The sequence below is a fragment of the Melozone crissalis genome, unplaced genomic scaffold (assembly GCF_028551555.1).
Source record: "Melozone crissalis strain CALT ecotype California unplaced genomic scaffold, PUWL_Pcris_2 ptg000322l_1, whole genome shotgun sequence".
Taxonomy (NCBI): Eukaryota; Metazoa; Chordata; class Aves; order Passeriformes; family Passerellidae; genus Melozone; species Melozone crissalis.
This window is the reverse complement of record NW_026536073.1, coordinates 167,330-188,977: the sequence shown is the minus strand read 5'-3', so window position 1 is coordinate 188,977 and position 21,648 is coordinate 167,330. Positions and strand designations below refer to the sequence as shown.

At 61.1% G+C, this 21,648-nt stretch overlaps 1 protein-coding gene across 1 annotated transcript; it reads left to right on the top strand.

The window, feature by feature from the left end:
* Positions 1 to 3,936: 3,936 nt before the first annotated feature.
* Positions 3,937 to 21,040, top strand: COL2A1 (collagen type II alpha 1 chain; the record flags this gene model as incomplete). Its single annotated transcript, XM_054294745.1, has 54 exons — positions 3,937 to 3,988; positions 5,643 to 5,846; positions 6,530 to 6,546; positions 6,754 to 6,786; positions 6,904 to 6,936; positions 7,060 to 7,113; positions 7,284 to 7,388; positions 7,713 to 7,790; positions 7,998 to 8,042; positions 8,125 to 8,178; positions 8,279 to 8,332; positions 8,440 to 8,493; positions 8,577 to 8,630; positions 8,726 to 8,779; positions 8,931 to 8,975; positions 9,104 to 9,157; positions 9,256 to 9,300; positions 9,420 to 9,473; positions 9,554 to 9,652; positions 9,802 to 9,846; positions 10,219 to 10,317; positions 10,691 to 10,744; positions 11,237 to 11,344; positions 11,503 to 11,556; positions 11,657 to 11,755; positions 12,408 to 12,461; positions 12,771 to 12,869; positions 12,950 to 13,003; positions 13,147 to 13,200; positions 13,407 to 13,460; positions 13,574 to 13,627; positions 13,716 to 13,760; positions 14,080 to 14,178; positions 14,263 to 14,370; positions 14,459 to 14,512; positions 14,698 to 14,751; positions 14,973 to 15,026; positions 15,109 to 15,162; positions 15,248 to 15,355; positions 15,465 to 15,518; positions 15,606 to 15,659; positions 16,098 to 16,259; positions 16,352 to 16,459; positions 16,873 to 16,980; positions 17,160 to 17,213; positions 17,300 to 17,407; positions 17,722 to 17,775; positions 17,882 to 17,989; positions 18,105 to 18,158; positions 18,276 to 18,383; positions 18,787 to 19,075; positions 19,314 to 19,501; positions 20,088 to 20,330; positions 20,894 to 21,040. Coding segments are annotated over 54 exons (4,431 nt in total), but the record flags the coding sequence as incomplete, so codon positions are not given.
* Between the last annotated feature and the right edge of the window lie 608 nt (positions 21,041 to 21,648).

The window sequence follows — 21,648 nt, the reverse complement described above, 5'->3', positions numbered from 1 at the left end:
CTCTTTTAAGGTTGGGGGTTTTTTGGGATTTTGGGTGTTTTTGGTGGTTTTTAAATTTTTTTTTCCCCTGGATTTATTTATTTTTTGGGATTTTTCCGGTTCTGGGACACAGGGGCGGCTTTGTCCCCGTGGCTTTTGGGGCCCTGGCTCGGTGCCACCCCAAATAGGGATTTTTTGGGATGGGGGGATGGGAGAATTCGCCATCAAAGGATCCAAAATCCCGGAGTTTTTTTTCACCTCTTCCTCGCTTCAGACAGGAGAAAAAAAAGAAAATTTTTAGAGTTTGGAGTTGGATGAAAATCCTGAATTTCAGGCATTTAGGGGGCAAAAAACTCCCAAGTTTTGGGGGGATCCTAAAAAATCAAAGGGTGAAGTGACCCCCCTGTAACATAGAGTGACCCCGAGGGAAAAAATTGGGAATTCCAGGGGAAAAATCAGCTTTGGGAATGGGAAAAATCCCTTAAGGGACACCAAATAATCCCAAGGTATCCCTCAAACCCATTCATCCAATTCCTAACGTTTCACTCCAAAATACCCCAGAAATAAAAACCACACAAAAAATACCCCCAAAATATTTTAAAAATATTTTTAAATACACAAGAATATTTTAAAATGCACCCATTTTTTTAAAAAATACCCCCAAAATATACAAATGCACACAAAAATCTTTTGAAAATTCCAAGCAATATTTGAAAAATACACAAATAATATAAAAAATATTCAATAAATAAAAAAGCCTCCAGAAAAAATAAAAATAATACACAAAAATATCCTTAAAAATGTACAGAAAATAACAAAAAAAAATCTAAAAAATACCAAAAACTGCAAAAAAACCCCCACCCTAATAAAAACATTAAAAACTAAAAAATTAAATAAACCAAAATAAATCAAAATAGCCCCCAAAAAATCCCCGGTGAGGCCCTGAGCGCCCTCCCCCTCGCTCCCTGAAAGGATCCCTTTGTACCTTTCCCAAAAAATCGCCTTTTCATCCCAAAAAAGGGGGAGGAGGGAAAGGAGGAGGAGGAGGAAGAGGCCGTGTGAGGGGGGAAGGCTTTGACCTCATCCCACAAAAATTCCCGGATTTTTCCCCCATTTCGGGCCCCTTCCCACCTTTCCAGGGGGAAAAGGGACAAAGAGGCTCTGTGTGACAAAACCCCAAAAATGGGATGAAAAAGGAAATTTTGGGGATTTTCCCACCAGGAAAAGGAGGGGAAGGGAAAACCCTAAATGGAAAAAAGGAATTTGGGATTTTTGGGTTTTTTAGGGTTTAAAAGCAAATTTTGTGTCCCTACAATTAATTTTTAGGGGGTAAATTCACCCCAAAATCAGGTTTTCTGTAAGGCTTGGGGTCTTCAAAATTGCTTTTTTCACATGAATCCACTGCAAAATTGGGGATTTGGGGGCTTTTTCATCCCTAAAAAAATCAATTAGAGGCTCAAAAAATGATTTTTTTTTATATTATTAAATTTTAATTTTTAATAGGAAATGTCAGGGGATAATTGAAAATATGGAGTGAAATAGCTGTGAAATTAGGAGGAAAAAGTAAAAACTGGGAGTTTTAGGTGGGGACAAAGATCGTTTTTCTGCTCCTCAATCCCAAAAGGATCCTAGGAATATTGGGGCCAGATCTGAGGTTATTGCAAGGTGCCAGAGGGAAAAAATGAAATTTGGGAGTTTTTGTGTTGAAAAAAAGCCCTTTTAGAAGGGAAAAATAAATTCCTGGCTCATCCCCAGTGAAGGAGTTCCCTCTCTGGGTTTGGGATTTTCATGGGATTGGGTGGTTTGGGAAAGTGGGAAAAAGCGGGAGGGAAATGGGGGGGAAAGTGGGGGGAAATTTGGGTAAAAATGGGGTGGAAAAGGAACAGAAATTAGGACAAATGGGGGAAAATGAGAATTAAAATTGGGCAAAATGGGGTAAAAATGGGGCAGAAATGAGGTTTGTATCAGGTGAAATTGGGGGAAAATTTGGGTTAAGATGGGACCAAAACGGAGTAAAATGGGGCAGAAATGGAGGGAGCTAAGAGCCAAATGAGACAAAAATAGGTCAGAAGTGGAGTAAAAAATGGGGAAAATTAGGGGTAAAAATGGGGGGAAATAGGATAAAAATGGGGGGGGGGGGGAATGGGGAAAAATGGTAAAAACTGAATTCCCTTTCCTCTCTCAGAATAATTTGAGCCTAAATTGGGGGATTTGGGGAATTTGGGGTGAGAAAATTGAGTCCCAAATCCATCGGGACGGGGCCGGTGACGCTCGCGGGTGGTGGCACCGGGATGGGACAGCCAGGATCCCGTGGGGACATTGGGGCGGTGCCACCCCTGTGCCGGTTCGGGTCCCAAACCACGCCCCCCGCTCTGCCCCCCGCCCCATTCCGGTGTCCCCTCCTGTCCCCGGCTCTGGAGAGGCCATCAGGGGCCGGGGGGGAAAACTGGGGGCGCTCGGCCTTACCTGTGTCCCTGCCACTTCAAGCAGTGCCACTGTCAGCTGTCACCAGTGGCACCAGCGGCACCTGTGCCACCGGGGTGCCCGCGCTCCGAGGAGGGCGGGAGGCGATGTTCCCACCCCGCTTTTGGGGGAGTTTTTGGGGGAATGTGCGGAGGGTTCAGGGGATTTGGGCTCGTCCCCGGCCCCGTCCCGGCTCTGTCACCCTGGGGACGGCAGCGGAGCCGCCCATGAATTTGGGGAGGGGTCGGGCAGCCCCTCCCTGGCGCTTTGATTCATTCCCAAATTTTCTGTTCCATCGGAAAGCGGCGGCCGCAGCCAAGGCCTGGCCCCGGTCCCGGCCAGATCCGGCCACGCCGAGCGCTCTTCCACCTGCTGGGGCTGGGAACACCCAAATCCCCCCAATCGCCTCCAAAATTCCTCCCAAACCCCTCAAAATCCCGCCCCAAAAAATCCCCCCAACCTCGCCCAGAATCTCCCCCAAAACTCCCTTAACGCCCCCTTAAATCCCCCCCAAATCCCCCCCTAACTCCCAAAAACTTGGGAGAGTTTTCTGGGGCATTTGGGGGAATTTGGGGGGATTTGGGGAAGGGGATGGTCCTTATCCAGGCTGAGCAATTTGGGGGGGGGGGTGGTCGGGTCTGCGCTGGGTTTGGGGTCGGGGGGGTTTCCCCGTGTCCCCCTGTTGATCCCACAATTGGTGCCGGGAATTCCGCCGGGAATGGGGACAGCGAAAGGGGGAGGGGTCGCACTGGGCCCGAGGGGGCCCCGGAGAGGGGCGGGGATTCGGGGACACCGCGAGGGAGGCGGGGGAGGACGGAGCGGGGGGGTCCCATCCCTGGGCGGGGTCGGGGGTATCCCGGTTTTCCCAGGACCCGGGAATGGGATGGGGATGGGATGGGAAAGTGGGATGGGATGGAGTAAAAATGGGATGGGAAAATGGGGAAAATGGGATGGGATGGGACGGGATGGGACGGGACGGGATGGGATGGGATGGGATGGGATGGGATGGGATGGGATGGGGTGGGATGGGGTGGGATGGGGTGGGATGGGGTGGGCTGTGCCGCCTCGACCCCCGCATCCCCCCAAACCCCGCATCCCGCACATCCCCCAGACCCCGCAGCCCCCCTGAGCCCGGGTCCCTCCGCCCGCTCTGGTCCCGGTGGTGGCCGGAGGAGGGCCCGGGGGGCCGAGGAGGGCTCGGGAGGGCCGGCCCCGCTCGGGGGCCGGGGGAGGGTCCGGAGCCACCGGGGGAAGGTCCGGGGGGCCCGGCGGGGCCGGCCCGGCTCGGGTTACAGCTCCGGGGGGCGGCGGGGCCGGGACTTAAACGGGGCCGCGGGGCCGAGTGGGCACTGCCGGCCCCGGGCGCGGATCGGGCGCAGCCGCCTCGCCATGCCCGGACACCGCCCGGCCCCCGGCGGGCGCCGCTGCCGCCGCCCCGAGCCCGCAGCCACCGGCGCGGCCCCCGGAGCCGCCCCCCGGCCCGGGCTCCTGCTCCTCCTCCTGCTCTGCCTCGCCGCCGCCGCCGCCGCGCAGGACCGAGACCTCCGTGAGTGGCGGGATGGGACAGAGGGGACAGAGCGGGGACATAGAGTGAACATACAGCGGTGAGGGATGGGAAACTTCTGGGCATCGCCGGGGGGGGCGAGGGGGACACGTTGAGGGAAAGTTGGAGAAGGGGAGGGGGGACAGCGAGGGAACAGCGGGGAACAATGGGGACAGAGGGGAGATGGAGCAGAAAGAGGATGGGGGACAGCAGAGGACTTCGGGGACACTAGGGGACGTTTTGGGATGGACAGAGAAAGTTTCAGAGTGGCGGGGGGGGACGGTTCGGAGCCTGGGGACACCGAGGGGACATCGGGGATAGCTTGGGACATCGGGGACAGCGTGAGACGCACGGGGAAAGTTTCAGTGGGGCGGGGAGGGGGCAGAGTGGAGTTTGAGGACACCGTGGGGCTGCGTGGGGACATCGGGGGCTTCCCGGGGACACAGGCACGGAACAAAGGGAAAGTTTCGAGGCAGTCCCAGGACAGCAGCGCGGGTGAGAGGGGAGGACAGCGGGAAAGTGTCAGGGAAATGTGGGACAAGCTTGGTGGCACAGAGGGGCACTGGGGACAGGGAGGGAGAGCACGAGGGGAGCTGGGGACGTCGGGGGACAGCGGGAAATTAAGTGGAACAGCGTGGAGGACACCCGGGGCAGCCTGGGGGACAGTGGGGGGACAAGATGGGGCAGGGAGCGTGGGACACTGGAGGATGGCACGAGGCGGGCAGGGGGGACATGGTGGGGACACTGGGGGACAGTTTGGGGTCCAGGTGTGTGGCGTGGACCGAGTTTAGGGACAGTAGGGACGGACAGGGACAGGAAGGAGACAGTTTGAGATGGCTGGAGGGGCACAGGTGGGACATGGGGGCAGCAGGTGACGGTGAGGGGGCAGAGGGACAGCCGGGGGTGCAGGCGGTGACCTGGAGCAGGGACAGGCTGGGGACAGGGGGTGCATTGAGGGCCAGCCCTGGGGACATCCCTGGGGACACTGGGGACATTCCAGGGACCCTGGGGACACCTGGGAGCTCCCGTGTGCAGCCCGGGGACCCCGAGGCACCGCCTGGGGACCCTGGGGGACCCCCGGGACCCTCCAGGAGCACCGGGGCGCCTCCGGGTCACCCGTGAGTTCAGCCTGGGGACACCAGCGCCCCTTGTCCCCCAGCCCGTGGGGACACTGGTGCCACCAGAGCTGCGGGGACACTCGGGGGGTGTCGCTGCTCGGGGCTGTGTCACAGAGGGGGCTCAGAGGGGGGCTGGTAGTGCCACCATCCCCCTGCTGGCTGTCCCCGCGCTGTCCCCTCGCTGGGGGTATGCCGGGCTGCTTTGGCCTCCCCTTCCTCTTCCTCCTCCTCCTCCTGGTGCTCAGTGCCTTGCCGCCGATCCGCGTGTCCCCTCGCTGTCCCCGCGCTGTCCCCGCAGCCGAGGCTGGCAGCTGCCTGCAGGACGGGGCTGGCAGTGCCACCACCCCCTCCTGGCTGTCCCCGAGCTGTCCCCCCTCACTGGGGGCTGCGGGCCACTCTGGCGTCCCCCTCCCTCCTCCTCCTCCTCCTCCTCCTCCCCGCCGCGCTCACAGCGAGCCTGGCAGCGCCACCGCCTCCCCCGCGCTGTCCCCGCGCTGTCCCCACGCTGTCCCCACGCTGTCCCCGCGCTGTCCCCGCAGCCGAGGCTGGCAGCTGCCTGCAGGACGGGCACCGCTACAGCGACAAGGACGTGTGGAAGCCGGAGCCGTGCCGGATCTGCGTGTGCGACACGGGGACGGTGCTGTGCGACGAGATCATGTGCGAGGAGCTGCGGGACTGCCCCAGCCCCGAGATCCCCTTCGGAGAGTGCTGCCCCATTTGCCCCACCGAGCAGCCCAGCGGTTGTAATTTATTTATTTCCCTTCATTAGAGAATTAATAAATAAATTACCCGGCCATGGATGGCGCCATCCATGCGGCAGTGCAGGGAAAAGGCAACTTCACCCCAAAACAAGGGGGAAAAATCGGCCCCAGGGGAAAAATCATCGAGGTTTTTAGCCCTGGTTGAAAATTTGGAGGTTTTGGGGGGGGGTTAGACGGAAAAAAAAATGGGGGAAAGGTTGGTAGGAGGGGATTTTGCACCCCTAGCAAAAGGGCTTTGGTGGAAATCCCCCGAAATTGTGGGAATGCACCCCCAAATGAATGGAAACCCACAGACAGCCTCAAGCAGGGTTCCCAATTGTGGAATTTCACCCCAAAGTGAAAGAAAACCCTAACCCCACTTCCCCCAAACCTCCAAAACCCCCAAAGTTGCCTTTTTTTAACCCTTCCCTGCCCCAGCTGGGGGGGATTAAAGGGTTGAGCACCCCCAAAAAGCCTCCAAACCCCTACGAGAAGCCCCCTCCAGCCCGTCTCTGCTGGCCCTGCTTTGGGGGAGCCCCCAGTGCCCCCCAGTCTGGCCCAACAGCCTGACCAGGATGGAGCCACCTCGTGTTGCCCCCACCCCAAATTCTTGTGTCCCCTCCCCATTAATTTCTCTTTACTTTTCTTTTTTTTTTTTTTTTTTTTTTTTTTTTAATTTCCTACAGGGAAGCCTGGCCCCAAGGTGAGTGAATTTGGGGGCAATTGTCCCGAATTTTGGGGTGGTTTTGGTGGGCCAAAATTGGGAATTTGGTGGGGGCTTTTGGGGCAGTTTTCTGCTCATCACGGGGGGTCAGACAGAGCAATCTTGGGGTAGTTTTGGGCCCTTGGGGGGTCAGAGAGAGGAATTTTGGGGCAGTTCTGGGGTCTCACCCTTGGCTTCTCTTTGCAGGGACAGAAAGGTGAACCCGGTGACATCAAAGATGTGAGTGGGGGGGAGACCCCAAAAAGGGGCTGAGGTGGGAGGGGCGGGGCTGGGAGACCCCACAAAGGGGCTGGGACCCCTCCAGTCCTGATGCCCCCCCCTTTTGTGTCCCCACAGGTCGTAGGACCCCGAGGACCCCCGGGCCCGCAGGTGGGAGCAGCTCCGGGATGGGAAATCTCTGGAATTTTTGGGGGAGGGGGTTTGGGAGAGCGGGGGAGGGGCGGGAGTGGACTCCTGACCCCCCCCCTCCCCCATCCTGTTCCTCCCCCCCAGGGCCCCGCAGGTGAGCAGGGACAGCGAGGGGACCGCGGCGAGAAGGGCGAGAAGGTGAGACCCCCAAAACCCCTAAAAATCCCCTCAAATACCCAAAATCCGCTGTGACCCTCCCAAAATCCTCTGTGAAAACCTAAAATCCTCTTTGACCTCCCCCAAAAAACGCAAAAATCAGCTGAGAACTCACCCAAAATCGCTTTCTTTGTCCCCCCTCTCCATCCTAGGGCCCCCCCGGCCCCCGGGGCAGGGATGGGGAGCCCGGAACCCCAGGAAACCCCGGCCCCCCCGGGCCCCCCGGACCCCCGGGACCCCCCGGCCTCGGGGGAGGGGTGAGTATTGGGGGGGAGCGGGGGGAGATGGGATTTGGGGGGTTTGGGGGGAAATTGAGGAGATTTGGGGGCGTGGAGGGGAATTTGGAGGGGTTTCATGAGAGTCTGGTGGCAATTGAGGAGGGTTGGGAGGGGATTTTGGGAGGGGGTTGAGGTGGTTGAGGAGCTTTGGGGAGGTTTTGAGGGAATTTGGATGAGTTTTGAGTGAAGAAGCAGTGATTTCGATAGGAATTGGGGGGATTTTAATGAGAATTGGGTTTTTCTGAGGGGAATTTGGGCTTTTTTGGGGGGTCTCCGGGGTGCTGAGCCTCCTTTCCCTGGCAGAACTTCGCGGCTCAGATGGCTGGGGGCTTTGATGAGAAGGCTGGAGGGGCTCAGATGGGCGTCATGCAGGGACCCATGGTAATGGCACCCCAAAATCTCCCCAAATTTCCATGAAACCCCCCCCAGATCCCCTCAATTCCCCCCAAACCCCTCCCCACCCCCGTGCAAACCGATCCCATTTGGGACCCCCCTCCAGGACCCCCAGTTTTGGGGGGGTCTTTGGTGGCTCCGGGGGTGTCCCCAGCCGGTGTCGCCCCCCCCGTGTGACATCTCTGTGTCCCGCAGGGCCCCATGGGACCCCGCGGCCCCCCCGGCCCCTCCGGCTCCCCCGTAAGTATCGCCCCCCTCCTCACATTTCGGGCTGGCCGGGCCGGCTGGGGCCACCCCCGCTCATGTCCCCTTGTCCCCGCAGGGTCCCCAAGGATTCCAAGGCAACCCCGGTGAGCCCGGCGAGCCCGGCGCTGCTGTGAGTGTCCCCAAACGTCCCCAAACGTCCCCAAACGTCCCCAAACCCGGGCACTGCCCGCCCGCAGTGCCGCTCATCGCCGCCTCTTTGTCCTCTGCAGGGTCCGATGGGTCCCCGGGGACCTCCGGGACCTCCTGGCAAACCCGGTGACGACGTGAGTGACACTGGTGACATTCAGCCGCGGTGGCAGCCGGGCTGAGAAGGGACAAAAAGTGACATTTTTGTGTCCCCAACCCCTGAAAAATCCCGTTTTCCCCGCAGGGCGAGACTGGCAAACCCGGGAAACCGGGTGACCGCGGCCCCTCCGGCCCCCAGGTGAGCGTGGCACCGGTGGCCCCGCCGCAAAGCCACCGCTGTCCCCTCCCTGTCCCCAACTGTCCCTTCTCCGCTGCCCGCAGGGCGCTCGTGGCTTCCCCGGGACCCCCGGCCTGCCTGGAGTCAAAGGCCACCGGGTGAGTGCGTGCCCCCCGCGTGTCCCCTCCCTGTCCCCGCGTCCCCCCGGAGCGGCTCTGTCATTGTCACACCCCCGCCGTGTCGCTGTCCCCAGGGCTACCCCGGCCTGGACGGCGCCAAGGGAGAGGCGGGAGCGCCTGGAGCCAAGGTGAGAGGGGGCGGCGGTGCCTGGGGCTGGGGACAGTTCTGGGGTGCAGTGGCTGTCCCTTGATGGGGTGGCAGTCCCCTGGCTCTGGTGGCCGTCCCCGTAGCACCAGGGGACCGTCCCCGCCCTGTGTCACCTGTGTCCCTCCCCGCAGGGCGAGTCCGGCTCCCCCGGCGAGAACGGCTCCCCCGGCCCCATGGTGAGTGCGCGCTGCGAGAGGGAAACTGAGGCACGGCCGGGTGGACTCGGCCAGGGCCAGCACTCCCCGGCCTCACCTCTGTCACCCTCACCTCTGTCACCCTCACGTGTCGCTCTCTGTCCCCACAGGGTCCCCGCGGGCTGCCCGGAGAGCGAGGACGCCCGGGCCCCTCGGGCGCTGCGGTGAGTGCGGTGGCACCGGTGGCATCTGGGGGTGGCGGGGGGGACCCGACCCCCGCCCTGGGGATTCCCCCCTCACCCCCGGCACCGTCTCCCCACAGGGCGCTCGTGGCAACGACGGCCTCCCGGGCCCGGCCGGACCCCCGGTAAGTGCGGGGGGGGGTTGGCGCGACCCCCGCCCTTGTGTCGCCCCCCCGAGGGGACGGCGGGGTGCCTCAAGGCCCCCCGGAGCCCGGGGGGACCCTCACGCTCCTCTCGCCCCCAGGGTCCCGTCGGCCCCGCAGGAGCCCCCGGCTTCCCTGGCGCCCCCGGCTCCAAGGTGAGGGGACAGGGATGATCCCGGTGGGGACAGCAGGGTCCCGATGTGACCCCTGAGCCTCTCGGTCACCTCCCCCTCAGGGTGAAGCGGGTCCCACCGGAGCGCGAGGACCGGAGGGTGCCCAGGGCCCCCGCGGGGAATCCGGGACCCCCGGCTCGCCTGGCCCCGCCGGCGCCCCCGTAAGTGCCTGTGTCCCCTCGCCCTGGTGGCTTTGTTCCCTCGCCCCGGTGGCTTTGTCCCCCGACGTTGTCCCCTGAGCTGGGAGCGGCGGGGACGGGGCCGGATCCGGGGAAACTGAGTCACGGAGCTCAGCGAGGTTTTCTTGTAGGGGAACCCAGGGACCGATGGCATCCCCGGAGCGAAGGGATCGGCGGTGAGTGGGGACAGGGACAGGGATGGGGACAGGGACAGGGATGGGGACAGGGATGTCCCAGTGAGCCCCTGGCTGTGGGGACAGGGACTGGGCCGTGGTGAGGAGCAGGTGCCCAGGGAAGGCTGTGCTGGCATTTTGGGACATTTGGGTCCCCTGGGGGTCGTGGGGCACTCAGGGATGGGGGACACTGGGGGACAGAGATGTGTGGGGACACTGAGGGGGTATTGGGGACCCTGGAGCTGCAGGGACAGGGTGGGATTTGAGCTGCAGGGGGACAGCAACTGCCGGCAGAGATGGGGACAGTGGGGACACTGGTGACGCTGGAGACACTGAGGGCTGTGGCGGGTCCCTGATGTCCCCCGGTGTCCGCAGGGCGCTCCAGGCATTGCCGGCGCTCCAGGATTCCCCGGCCCCCGCGGCCCACCCGGACCCCAGGGAGCCACCGGCCCGCTGGGCCCCAAGGGACAGACGGTGAGAGACCCCTGATGTCCCCTCGGGGACACGGCCACGCCCGGTGACCGCGCCCGGACCCTGACCACGCCCTGGCCACTGACCACGCCACGCCCTTTGGCCACGCCCATCTACCAGCGAATGACTACGCCTCTTTATACCCAGGCCACGCCCCCTTCACACCTTTCCCCTTTGGGTGTCCCCTCCCCAGAGTCACCCCCGGCTCACTCCTGGGTCACTCCTGGGTCACCCGGCCCTGACCCCTAAAGGAACACTAGGAGTGAAAATAGGGATGGGATGGGATGGGATGGGATGGGGACAAGGACCTGGAGCCCAGGCCAGGGACGGGGTGGGGACAGCTGTGGGGACACTGTACTCTGTCCCCCCTCATCAGGGCGAGCCCGGCATCGCGGGATTCAAAGGCGAGCAGGGACCCAAGGGAGAGACGGTGAGTAGGGCTGGGGGACGCCAGATCCCCCAGCCGGGGGTCCACCCCAGCCCTCACTGTCCATGGAGTGTCCAGTCCCAGCCCCTCATTGGTCATCCTAGTATCCCTCCCAGTGTCCATCCCACCCCGGTGTCCACCCCAGTGTCCATCCCGGCCCCTCTCTCCCCTCCGGTGCCTCTCGGCCCTAATGAGCCGTTCCCCTAACGAGGCCCCTTGGGGCAGCAGCGTCCCCTCCGCACCCCCGCGGGGGGACAGTGGCCGGGGGACAGAAGGACAATGGCCGCAGTGTTCAGTGTCCCCCCGTGGGGCCGTCTCCCCCCTTGGGGACATTCCCCCCTCGCCTCATTAACCACCATCAATGGGGCCCCGCCGCGCCTGGCGCCAGCGGGGACAGGGGGGGCACGAGGGGACTCGGGTTTATGGGGTTTGTTCCCGGGGGGGCCAGGGAGGGGATGAAGGCTCCTTGTGACCCCTTTTCCTCCTCGCCCTCAGGGCCCCGCAGGACCCCAGGGCGCCCCCGGACCGGCCGGGGAGGAAGGGAAGAGAGGAGCCCGCGGAGAACCCGGAGCTGCTGGACCTTTGGGGCCACCTGGAGAGAGGGTCTGTGGTGCCATCAGCCTCAAACACCGACCCCGATCCCAAAAAACTGACCCTGACCCCAATAACCCTGATCCCAAAAACTCACCCCGATCCCAAAACTCCTTCACTCAGCCCTAAAACCCTCCCCTGACCCTCTAAATCCTCATCTTCCCCCACAGGGAGCTCCTGGCAACCGCGGCTTCCCCGGGCAGGATGGGCTGGCCGGCCCCAAGGTGGGACTCTGGGGACACCGGGGGTGTCCCGGGGGTGACAACCCCAAAGTGACCCCACACTGACCCCAAACCCCCCGCACTTACCCCAAATCCCACCCAGGGAGCCCCGGGCGAGCGCGGCCCCGCTGGCCTGGCCGGCCCCAAAGGAGCCACCGGCGACCCCGGACGCCCCGGAGAGCCCGGCCTGCCTGGAGCCAGGGTGAGGGACAGCAGTGACCCCAAACACGGGACAGGGGGCACCTGTGGGGTCTGGGGGATGGATCGGGGGGGTTGAGGGTGGTTAAAGCGCTCTTAGGGTCAATTAGCTGATTTTGGGGTGGTGAAGGTGGGGTTGGGGTCACTAACGTGCTTTCAGGATTGGTAAGGGTGGTTTTGGGGGTGGTCAAGATGATTTTGGGGTCAGCAAGGTGATTTTGGGATTGGTTTAAGGAGATTTTGGTGGTGGTCAAGGTGGTTTTGGGGTCAATAATGTGATTTTGGGAGTGGTTAAGGAGATTTTGTGGGTTGATAAGGTGCTTTGGGGTTGATAAGATGCTCTTAGGGTTGTTCAAAGTGCTTTTGGGGCTGTTTAAGGAGCTTTCGGGGTCAATAAGGCCCCTTTGGGGTTAGCCAAGATGCCCTTTGGCATTAAGACCTTCTTTGGTCTCTTGGCACTCTTTGGTGCTAATTAAGAAACTCTGGGGTTAATTAAGATGCTCTCTGCTAATTCAGATGCTCTTTGAGATTCCCAAGGTGCATTTGGGGTTCCCAAAACCCCTCCTTGGGGTTCCTTGCTCTTTGGGGTGCCCTTTGGGGGTCACCCCACGGCCATGGGGTCATGGTCACACCACAAACCCTTTTTGTCCCCACAGGGTCTCACAGGTCGCCCCGGGGATGCTGGGCCCCAAGGCAAAGTCGGCCCCACAGTGAGTGACACCCCATAAAGGAATTGGGGTTTGGGCTGGTTTGGGGTTGGGGTGGTTTGGGCTGGTTTGGGGTCAGGGGTGGTTTGGAGTTTGGGTTTGGGGTGGTTTGGAGTTGGGGTTGGGGGTGGTTCGGGGTTGGGGGTGGTTTGGGGTCGGGGTTAGGGGTGGTTTGGGGGTGGTTTGGGGGTGGTTTGGGGCTGGGTGTAGTTTGGGGTTGGGGGGATTTGGGGTTTGGGGTGGTTTGGGGGTGGTTTGGGATTGGGGTGGGCTCCTGGCCCCATTGACCCCGCTGTCCCCACATCCCCACAGGGTGCCTCCGGCGAGGACGGACGTCCCGGACCCCCCGGCCCCCAGGGGGCTCGGGGCCAACCTGGCGTTATGGGGTTCCCTGGTCCCAAAGGTGCCAATGTGAGTAAGGACCCTTTTCCCTCTAAAAATACCTGGAGTTCTCCCTGGGGCCAGAACCCAAATCCTCCATCCTTGTTTAGGGCGAGCCTGGAAAAGCTGGTGAAAAAGGACTTCCTGGAGCACCGGGGCTGAGGGTGAGGTTTTCTGTCACACAAACCCCAATAATTCACCTTTTGGTGCCACTCCACCCTAAAAGCCCCCAAAAGGGGAAACTGAGGCACGGGAAGGGGGGAAATAGGCATTATGGGATTTGGGGCTCAGTTTTCCATCTCCTCAGGGACTTCCTGGCAAGGATGGAGAGACTGGAGCCGCCGGACCCCCAGGACCTGCTGTGAGTGCAACTGGGCGAGCTCAGGACTGGGGCTAAAAACCCCAGATTTGGGCTAAAGCCCCCCTGGATCTGCTGGGGGATCCCAAAACCCACAAATCCTCAGCCCCTATGGTGCTGGGGCCTTGTGGGATCCCCAAAATCTTGGGGTGGGGGAAGTCTGAAATCCCAAAGGTTTTTGGGGTCCTCGAGCAGCATCCATCCCACAGGGCCCGGCAGGGGAGAGGGGAGAGCAAGGAGCCCCCGGCCCCTCCGGCTTCCAGGTGAGCTCAGGGATTTGGGGTTTGGGATTTGGCGTTTGGGGTTTGGGGTGATGCCACCCCAACCCCCAGGGTCCTGGTGTCACTGTTCTCACATGGCTCCTATCTCCTCCCAGGGACTGCCAGGGCCACCAGGTCCCCCCGGCGAAAGCGGCAAACCTGGAGACCAGGTGAGACTCCCCAGTCCCTCCCAGGTGAGGTCAGGATCCCCCAAATCCCTCAGGTCTGACCCCAAACCCGTTTGTCCCCTTCCCACAGGGCGTTCCTGGAGAAGCCGGAGCCCCTGGGCTCGTGGGTCCCAGGGTAAGTGTCACCTGTCACCTGGGGGTGGGTCACAGAGTGTCCCCTGTTGGGGGCTTTTAGGGGCCAGTGTCACCTGTCCTCCCATTTGGGGATATGTTCATCCCACGGGGACTTTGGAGGGCCTGGTTGTCCCCACCCAGGGCCACCAGATCCATGCTGGTTCCATCTTCATCCCAGTCCCTCCAGGGTAGCATGGGACAGTGCCCTCCCCATCCCCTGGTGCCACCCCCACGGTGTCCCCATGTCCCTGCTGAGCTGTCCCCACTGTCCCCGCTGAGCTGTCCCCATGTCCCCGCTGAGCTGTCCCCTCTGTCCCCAGGGTGAGCGCGGTTTCCCCGGCGAGCGCGGCTCTCCCGGCGCCCAGGGCCTGCAGGGGCCCCGTGGCCTCCCCGGCACCCCCGGCACCGACGGACCCAAGGTGGGTGACACAAGGAGGGGACAGCGCCGATGGCGGTGCCACCGCGGGGGGTGACACCCCAATAATGTCCCTTTGCTGCTATAGGGTGCCACCGGCCCCGCCGGCCCCACTGGCGCCCAGGGACCCCCGGGGCTGCAGGGGATGCCCGGGGAGAGAGGAGCCGCTGGCATTGCCGGTCCCAAGGGGGACAGGGTGAGTGACGGTGACATGGGGGGCACGGGGTGCCACCAGTGCCACCAGGGCTCATCTGGGCTCATGCTGGCCCTGTGCCGCCCCACAGGGAGACGTTGGAGAGAAAGGACCTGAGGGAGCCCCTGGAAAGGACGGAGCTCGCGTGAGTGGGACGGGGACGGGGCGGGAGGGGGCCAAGCAAGGACACTCTTGGTGGCCAGCCAGAGGTGCCCGTGGTGGCCAGCCAGGGACGCTCTTGGTGGCCTCCTCCTCATGGTAGTTGGTGAGGGATGTCCATGGTGGCTACCCAGGGCCTTGGTGACCTCACTGTCCCCTCTGTCCCCACAGGGTCTGACCGGTCCCATCGGCCCCCCCGGCCCCGCTGGCCCCAACGGCGAGAAGGTGAGACCGGGGTGGTCCCACCGGTGCTCCCACAGGGACAGATCTCACCTCATCCCTGGGACAGATCCCACCCAATCTCTGGGGCAGATATCACCTGATCCCTGGGGCAGATCCCACCTGATCCCTGGGGCAGATCCCACCTGATCCCTGGGGCAGCCCCACCCACACAGACCCCATCCATCCCTCCCCCACAACTCCCCCTTCCTTTCCTTCCTTTCCAGGGCGAGTCTGGCCCCCCCGGCCCGTCCGGAGCCGCCGGAGCCCGCGGTGCCCCCGTAAGTGCCACCTGTCCCCCCTTGGTACTGGCAGTGCCACATTGGCCCCATTCCCTTGATTTTCACCCCGTTTCCCCCACAGGGAGAGCGCGGAGAGCCCGGAGCCCCCGGCCCTGCTGGATTCGCTGGACCCCCAGTGAGTTCTGTCCCCAGCCCATCTCAGTTCTGTCCCCAGTCCATCCTAGCGTCCCCAGCGGCCGCTGACCACGACTCTTTCCCAGGGTGCTGATGGCCAGCCCGGAGCCAAGGGCGAGCAAGGCGAGCCTGGCCAGAAGGGTGACGCCGGAGCCCCTGGGCCTCAGGGTCCCTCCGGGGCTCCTGGACCGCAGGTGGGTCCAGCCGAGACCCCCACAATTGGGGCTGAGCCCTTGTGGGGGTCCCTCATGCCGAGAATCTCCAGGTCCTGAGTGTCCTGATTGGTTTTCTGCCTCCTCCCAGGGTCCCACAGGTGTCACCGGTCCCAAAGGAGCCCGGGGCGCTCAGGGACCCCCGGTGAGTGGGGGGAGGGGAGGGGAGGGGGGAAGGGGGAGGGGAGTGGGGGAGGAGCCGGGTCTGACCCCCTCTTGCCTCCGTCCCCAGGGAGCCACCGGATTCCCTGGAGCCGCTGGGCGCGTCGGACCCCCCGGCCCCAACGTGAGCTGGGGGCAACTGGGGGGAACTGGGGTCACTGGGGGGGAACTGGGATCACTGGGAGCAGCCAGGATCTCTTGGGAAGATCAGGGATTGCTCAGGTCAGTTGGGATCCCTGGGGAAAAACCGAGATCATGTGGGAACAGCTCATTTTGGGGCAGTCGGGATCGCTCGGGAAGCTCTGGGATCACTCAGGCCAGTCGGGATCAGCCAGGATCGCTGCCCCCAGCTTCGGAGGCCGGGCAGCTCCCCACGATGTCCCCGAACCAAAGCCACCCCCGGGTGCCACCACCCAGCCCTTCCCAAGAGGCATCACCAGTGCTCCCCAATCCTCGAACAGTGCCAGGGCTGGGATCAGGGATGGATCGGGAACGGGATCAGGCACGGCTCAGGGATGGATCAGGAATATGGAAACCCCTCTAACCCCGATCTCTCCTGCAGGGTAACCCCGGACCCCCCGGACCCCCCGGCTCCGCGGGCAAGGACGGCCCCAAGGGCGCCCGGGGCGACGCGGGACCTCCGGGCCGAGCGGGGGACCCGGGGCTGCAGGGCCCCGCCGGCCCCCCCGGCGAGAAGGGCGAGCCCGGCGAGGACGGCCCCGCGGTATTTGGGATTTGGGGACGCCGCCCCCGGCCCCTCCGCCAGCCCCCGAGCGGCGCTGACCCCTTCCCTCCCCTGGCTTTGTGTCCCCGCAGGGTCCGGACGGGCCCCCCGGCCCCCAGGGGCTGGCAGGACAGCGCGGCATCGTGGGGCTGCCGGGGCAGCGCGGCGAGCGCGGCTTCCCGGGGCTGCCCGGACCCTCGGTGAGCAAAACCCTAAAAAACACACACAAAAACCCCAAACACCAAAAAAATCCCAAAATCTGGGAAGAAATGGGAGCTCATCAGAGGCAGTCTCGTGGTGTGGAAGGATTTTGGGAGGTGGGGAGTGGTGGAAGCTGCTCATCCCCATCCCAGTGCTTTTGGGATTCTCTTTCCATGCCAAAAAAATGTCCCAAAATCTCCCAAGGCTTTTCCCCACTGACACGGCCATGCACCAGACCAGCAGGATGCATTTTCCATTCCTTTTTCCCACTGGGAATTTGTGCCCCCCGAGCTCTGGGAAAAGTTTGTGGCCGAGGAGGGTTTGGATTCCCTCCCTCTCTCCTGGTTCCCTGCTGCTTTTCTGCCCTCAGTCCACCCAGACACACTCATGGGGGGGTTTCCTGGTTTCTTAGGGAGAGCCTGGAAAACAGGGAGCACCTGGATCTGCCGGTGACCGGGGACCCCCTGGGCCCGTGGGACCCCCTGGGCTGACTGGACCAGCTGGAGAGCCTGGAAGGGAGGTAAGAAATTTAGGAATGTCTGGAATATCCAGGATGGATCCCTGGCTGACCCTGGGTGGAGACAGCCTTTAGGTTGATCCCAGAAAATCCCAGCACGTTTTCCCCACAGAATTTTGCCTGGATAAAGGAGTTTTCCCCCCATCCCAAAGGCAAAAGCTGAATTCCTCCTCTTTTCCCAGGGAAATCCCGGCGCTGATGGACCCCCGGGCAGGGATGGGGCGGCAGGAGTGAAGGTGAGCTCATCCTGGATTTCTCAAAGGCCGGAATTCCTGGGAATTCCCGTTATGCCAGAATTCCTGACCCCATTCCCTGTTCCCAGGGCGATCGTGGTGAGACCGGCCCCGTGGGCGCTCCCGGCGCTCCCGGCGCTCCCGGAGCTCCCGGCCCCGTGGGACCCACTGGAAAACAGGGAGACAGGGGAGAGACGGTGAGTGGGACACCTCGGGATGGGGGGAGACGGGAATTACTGGGAATCATCCCAAATCCACACCATGGAGCTGTTTGGGATCATCTGGGAATGTCACCGGGAGCAGCTCCGAGCGACTTCCTGAGGATTCCTGGTTTGGGATCTGCCTGGGAGCTCCAGGGGCTGGAGCTGGGAATGAGCTGGGCACCCCAGGAGATAAAACTGGGAACACCTGCAGTGCCCTGGGCAGCTGGGAACGCTAAATCTCACACCCCACATTCCCACACCTCAAATCCCCTTCCCGCTGTTTTTGACTGCCCTCCTTTCTCCCACAGGGTGCTCAGGGTCCCATGGGTCCCTCTGGCCCCGCTGGCGCCCGGGGGATGCCGGTGAGTGAGTCCCACCTGGAATTCCTAGGATCCCAGTTTGGGATCGCAGCTTGGCACCCTGGTTTGGGATCACCCCCGCTCCTGACCCGCCGTGTCCCCCCTGCAGGGTCCCCAGGGGCCGCGCGGTGACAAAGGCGAGGCGGGCGAGGCTGGAGAGCGCGGCCTGAAGGGACACCGGGGCTTCACCGGGCTCCAGGGGCTGCCCGGGCCCCCCGTAAGTGCTGGGATTTGGGACTACAGCCCCCCATAGGTCTCAAATCCTACATCCCACACCCCAATCCCACATCTCCCGTGGGACCCCAAATCCTCCATCCTCCCGTCCTTCCCAGGGTCCTTCTGGAGACCAGGGCGCTGCCGGACCCGCAGGTCCCTCCGGGCCCAGGGTAAGTCCTGGAATTTTGGGAGAAAAAGGGAAAAGGAGCCACCCCTGGGCTGGTGCCACGCCTGGAGGTGGCAACCCCATCCCTGCTGTGCCCTGAGCCCTGTTTGGGGTTTTTCAGGGTCCCCCCGGCCCAGTAGGCCCCTCAGGCAAGGACGGCTCCAATGGGATGCCCGGACCCATCGGCCCCCCTGGACCCCGCGGCAGGAGCGGCGAGCCCGGCCCTGCGGTGAGCGGGGACACCGGGGAGAGGGGATCTGGGAGGAGAGGGATCCTTGTGAGAGAGAGGGGATCCAGGAGGGGATCCGAGGGGAGAGGGATCTCGCGGGGAGAGGGGATCCGGCAGGAGAGAGGATCCAGGAGTGGAGGGGTCCAGGAGGAGAGGGATCCTGTGGGGAACAGGAGGAATCCAGGAGGGGACAGGGGATCCAGGAGGAGAGGGATCCTTGTGAGAGAGAGGGGATCTGGGAGGGGAGGGATCCAGGAGGAGAGGGGATCCTGCAGGGGAGGGATCCTGTGAGAGAGAGGGAACCTGCCACAGAGGGATCCTGTGGGGGACAGTGGGATTCAGCGGGGAACAGAGGGATCCAAGTCCCGGCCGATCACCCCATGACCGCTCCTCCCTCCCGCAGGGTCCTCCCGGGAACCCCGGCCCGCCAGGGCCCCCCGGGCCCCCCGGTACCGGTATCGACATGTCGGCGTTCGCGGGGCTGGGGCAGCCCGAGAAGGGCCCCGACCCCGGGCGCTACATGCGGGCGGACGAGGCGGCGCCGGGGCTGCGGCCACACGACGCCGAGGTGGACGCCACCCTCAAGGCCCTCAACAACCAGATCGAGAGCATCCGCAGCCCCGAGGGCTCCCGCAAGAACCCGGCCAGGACCTGCCGAGACATCAAACTCTGCCACCCCGACTGGAAGAGCGGTGAGAGAGAGGTCCCGGCCCTGAGTCCATCCCTGTCCATCTGTGTCCATCCCTGTGTCCATCCCTTTGTCTCTCTGTGTCCATCCCTGCGTCCCTCTGTGTCCATCCCTGCCTCCATCCCTGTGTCCCCCTCTTCCTCCTTGTCTCCTCCTCTCCTCCACCACCCTCCCAGCCACCAAGGCCCACGCTGACCCCACCACGGGCAGTCACTCACTGACCCCACGCCCTCGGTTCACAGGCGATTACTGGATCGACCCTAACCAGGGCTGCACCCTGGACGCCATCAAGGTCTTCTGCAACATGGCCACGGGGGAGACGTGCGTGTACCCCAGCCCCAGCAGCATCCCCAGGAAGAACTGGTGGAGCAGCAAGACCAAGGAGAAGAAGCACGTCTGGTTCGGCGAGACCATCAACGGCGGCTTCCACGTGGGTGTCTGGGATGGGCCCGGAGGGGAAACAGGGTACCTGGAGTTTCACAGAAGAGTTGGAGCTGATTACCTTCTTGGGGGTGGAACTTTTGGTGGTTCTATCAGATATTGGGTGATTTGAGGATTATATGGAAATTTTGGTGCTGATGTCCGTCCTGTGGGTGGAACTGGTGGTTGTTGGATAAGAAACGGTTAATTTAGGGGATTTTACTGAAACTTTGGAGTTGATGTCCCTCCTTGGGGTGAAATAGGGGGTGTTTCGATCAGAACTGGTGGATCCAGTGGACTTTATGTAAATCCTGGAGGGATGTCCTTCTTTGGGGTGAAATTGATAGGGTTTGGATCACATATTGGTGGATTTAGGGATTTTAAGGAAAACTAGGAGTGATGTCCTTCCTTGAGGTGAAATTGATGGGTTTTGTACCAGAACCAGTTGATTTAGAGACTTTCATGGAAATCTTGGCATCAGGCCATGACAGTTTCCAGGTCTGGGAAAGCAAACTGTGGAAATTCCCCAAAAATACCCCCAAAAAAGCCCAAAATTCCCCAAAAAAAGCCATCTGAAAGCCTCCCTCCCCCTGCAGTTCAGCTACGGCGCTGAGGAGCTGGCGCCCAACACGGCCAACATCCAGATGACCTTCCTGAGGCTGCTGTCCACTGAGGGCTCCCAGAACGTCACCTACCACTGCCGCAACAGCGTGGCCTACCTGGACGAGGAGTCGGGCAGCCTGAGGAAGGCGCTGCTCATCCAGGGCTCCAACGACGTCGAGATCCGCGCCGAGGGCAACAGCAGGTTCACCTACAGCGTGCTGGAGGACGGCTGCACGGTGCGTGCCGGGAGGGAGAGAGGGGCAAATGGGGGCAAATCTGTAAATCGCGGGGTTCACCACATAGGGAGGAACCTGGGAGGTCAGAGAGAGCGACCTGGGAGGTGACAGCATCTTGTCACCGAGTGCCACCAACCCGTGAGGGGACAGCATCTTGTGTCACCAAGTGTCACCACGGCCAGCATTTGGGTAACACCTCCAGCTGGCTGTGGTGCTCCAGGGATGGGGACTCCAAACCCCATTTTCCAGTGTTTTCCCGCTAGAAATACACTGAGAAATGCGGTCCTTCTTGGTTTAACAATGAAATGGGGCTCAAACTGAGATTGGGAAGGTTCTAGGAGATTATTAACTCCATTTTTCCAATGCTAATGATAAATTTGGGCTCAAACTGAGTTCTGGAGGATTAAATAACCCCATTTTCACCCATTTTTTTCCTTATAAATACACCAAGAAGTGGGGCCTCTCTATGCCTGATGACAAATGTGGGTTACAACTGGGATTTGAAGGGTTTGGCGAGGATGTAACAGGTTAAATGACCCCAATTTTACCTGTTTTTCCCTCAGAAACACACAGGGAAGTGGGGCAGGACTGTCATCGAGTACCGCTCGCAGAAGACCTCGCGCCTGCCCATCGTGGACATTGCACCTATGGACATTGGGGGACCCGAGCAGGAGTTTGGGGTTGACCTCGGCCCCGTCTGCTTCTTGTAAAAAAAAAAAGGATTTTTTTGGTGTGGTTGTTTGTTTTTGGTTGTCGTGGTTTTTGTTTGTTTGGTTTGGTTTTTGTTTTTTTTAAAAAGCCCGGCCCGATTCCTTAAAAAAAGAAGAAAACCACAAGAAACGGGATCCACCCCAAAAAGGAGCTGAGAAGTTCTGCACTGAAAGGGCTCACCCCGAATCAGGGAGCAACCACCTCATTCCAACACCAGAATCAAAGGAAAAACCCATTAATATTTATTTATTCTCTTCCTGGAAGACCTGTTTTTGAGGTCAGGTGGAGGTGGGAATGTCAGTGATCCCTTTTTCCCTGAAAAAAAAAATGGGATTTCACCAATCCAGCTATCAAAAATCCCCTCCTCACCCCAAATTTTCCCCTCTCCCCTCAGCAGGAGTGTTCATGTATAATATGAGTTAAAAAACACACAAAAAAATCAAAAAATGGTGCTATTCTTGTAAAACAAGTCTGTATTTTTTAACATCTGTTGGTATAAAATGAAAAAAAATCTTAAAAAAAAAACTTTTGGTCGAAAGTAAAAGTTGAGTTGAGTCTCTTTCTTTTGGGTATGTTTGCAGTAATTTAAATATTTCCTCCCCATTTC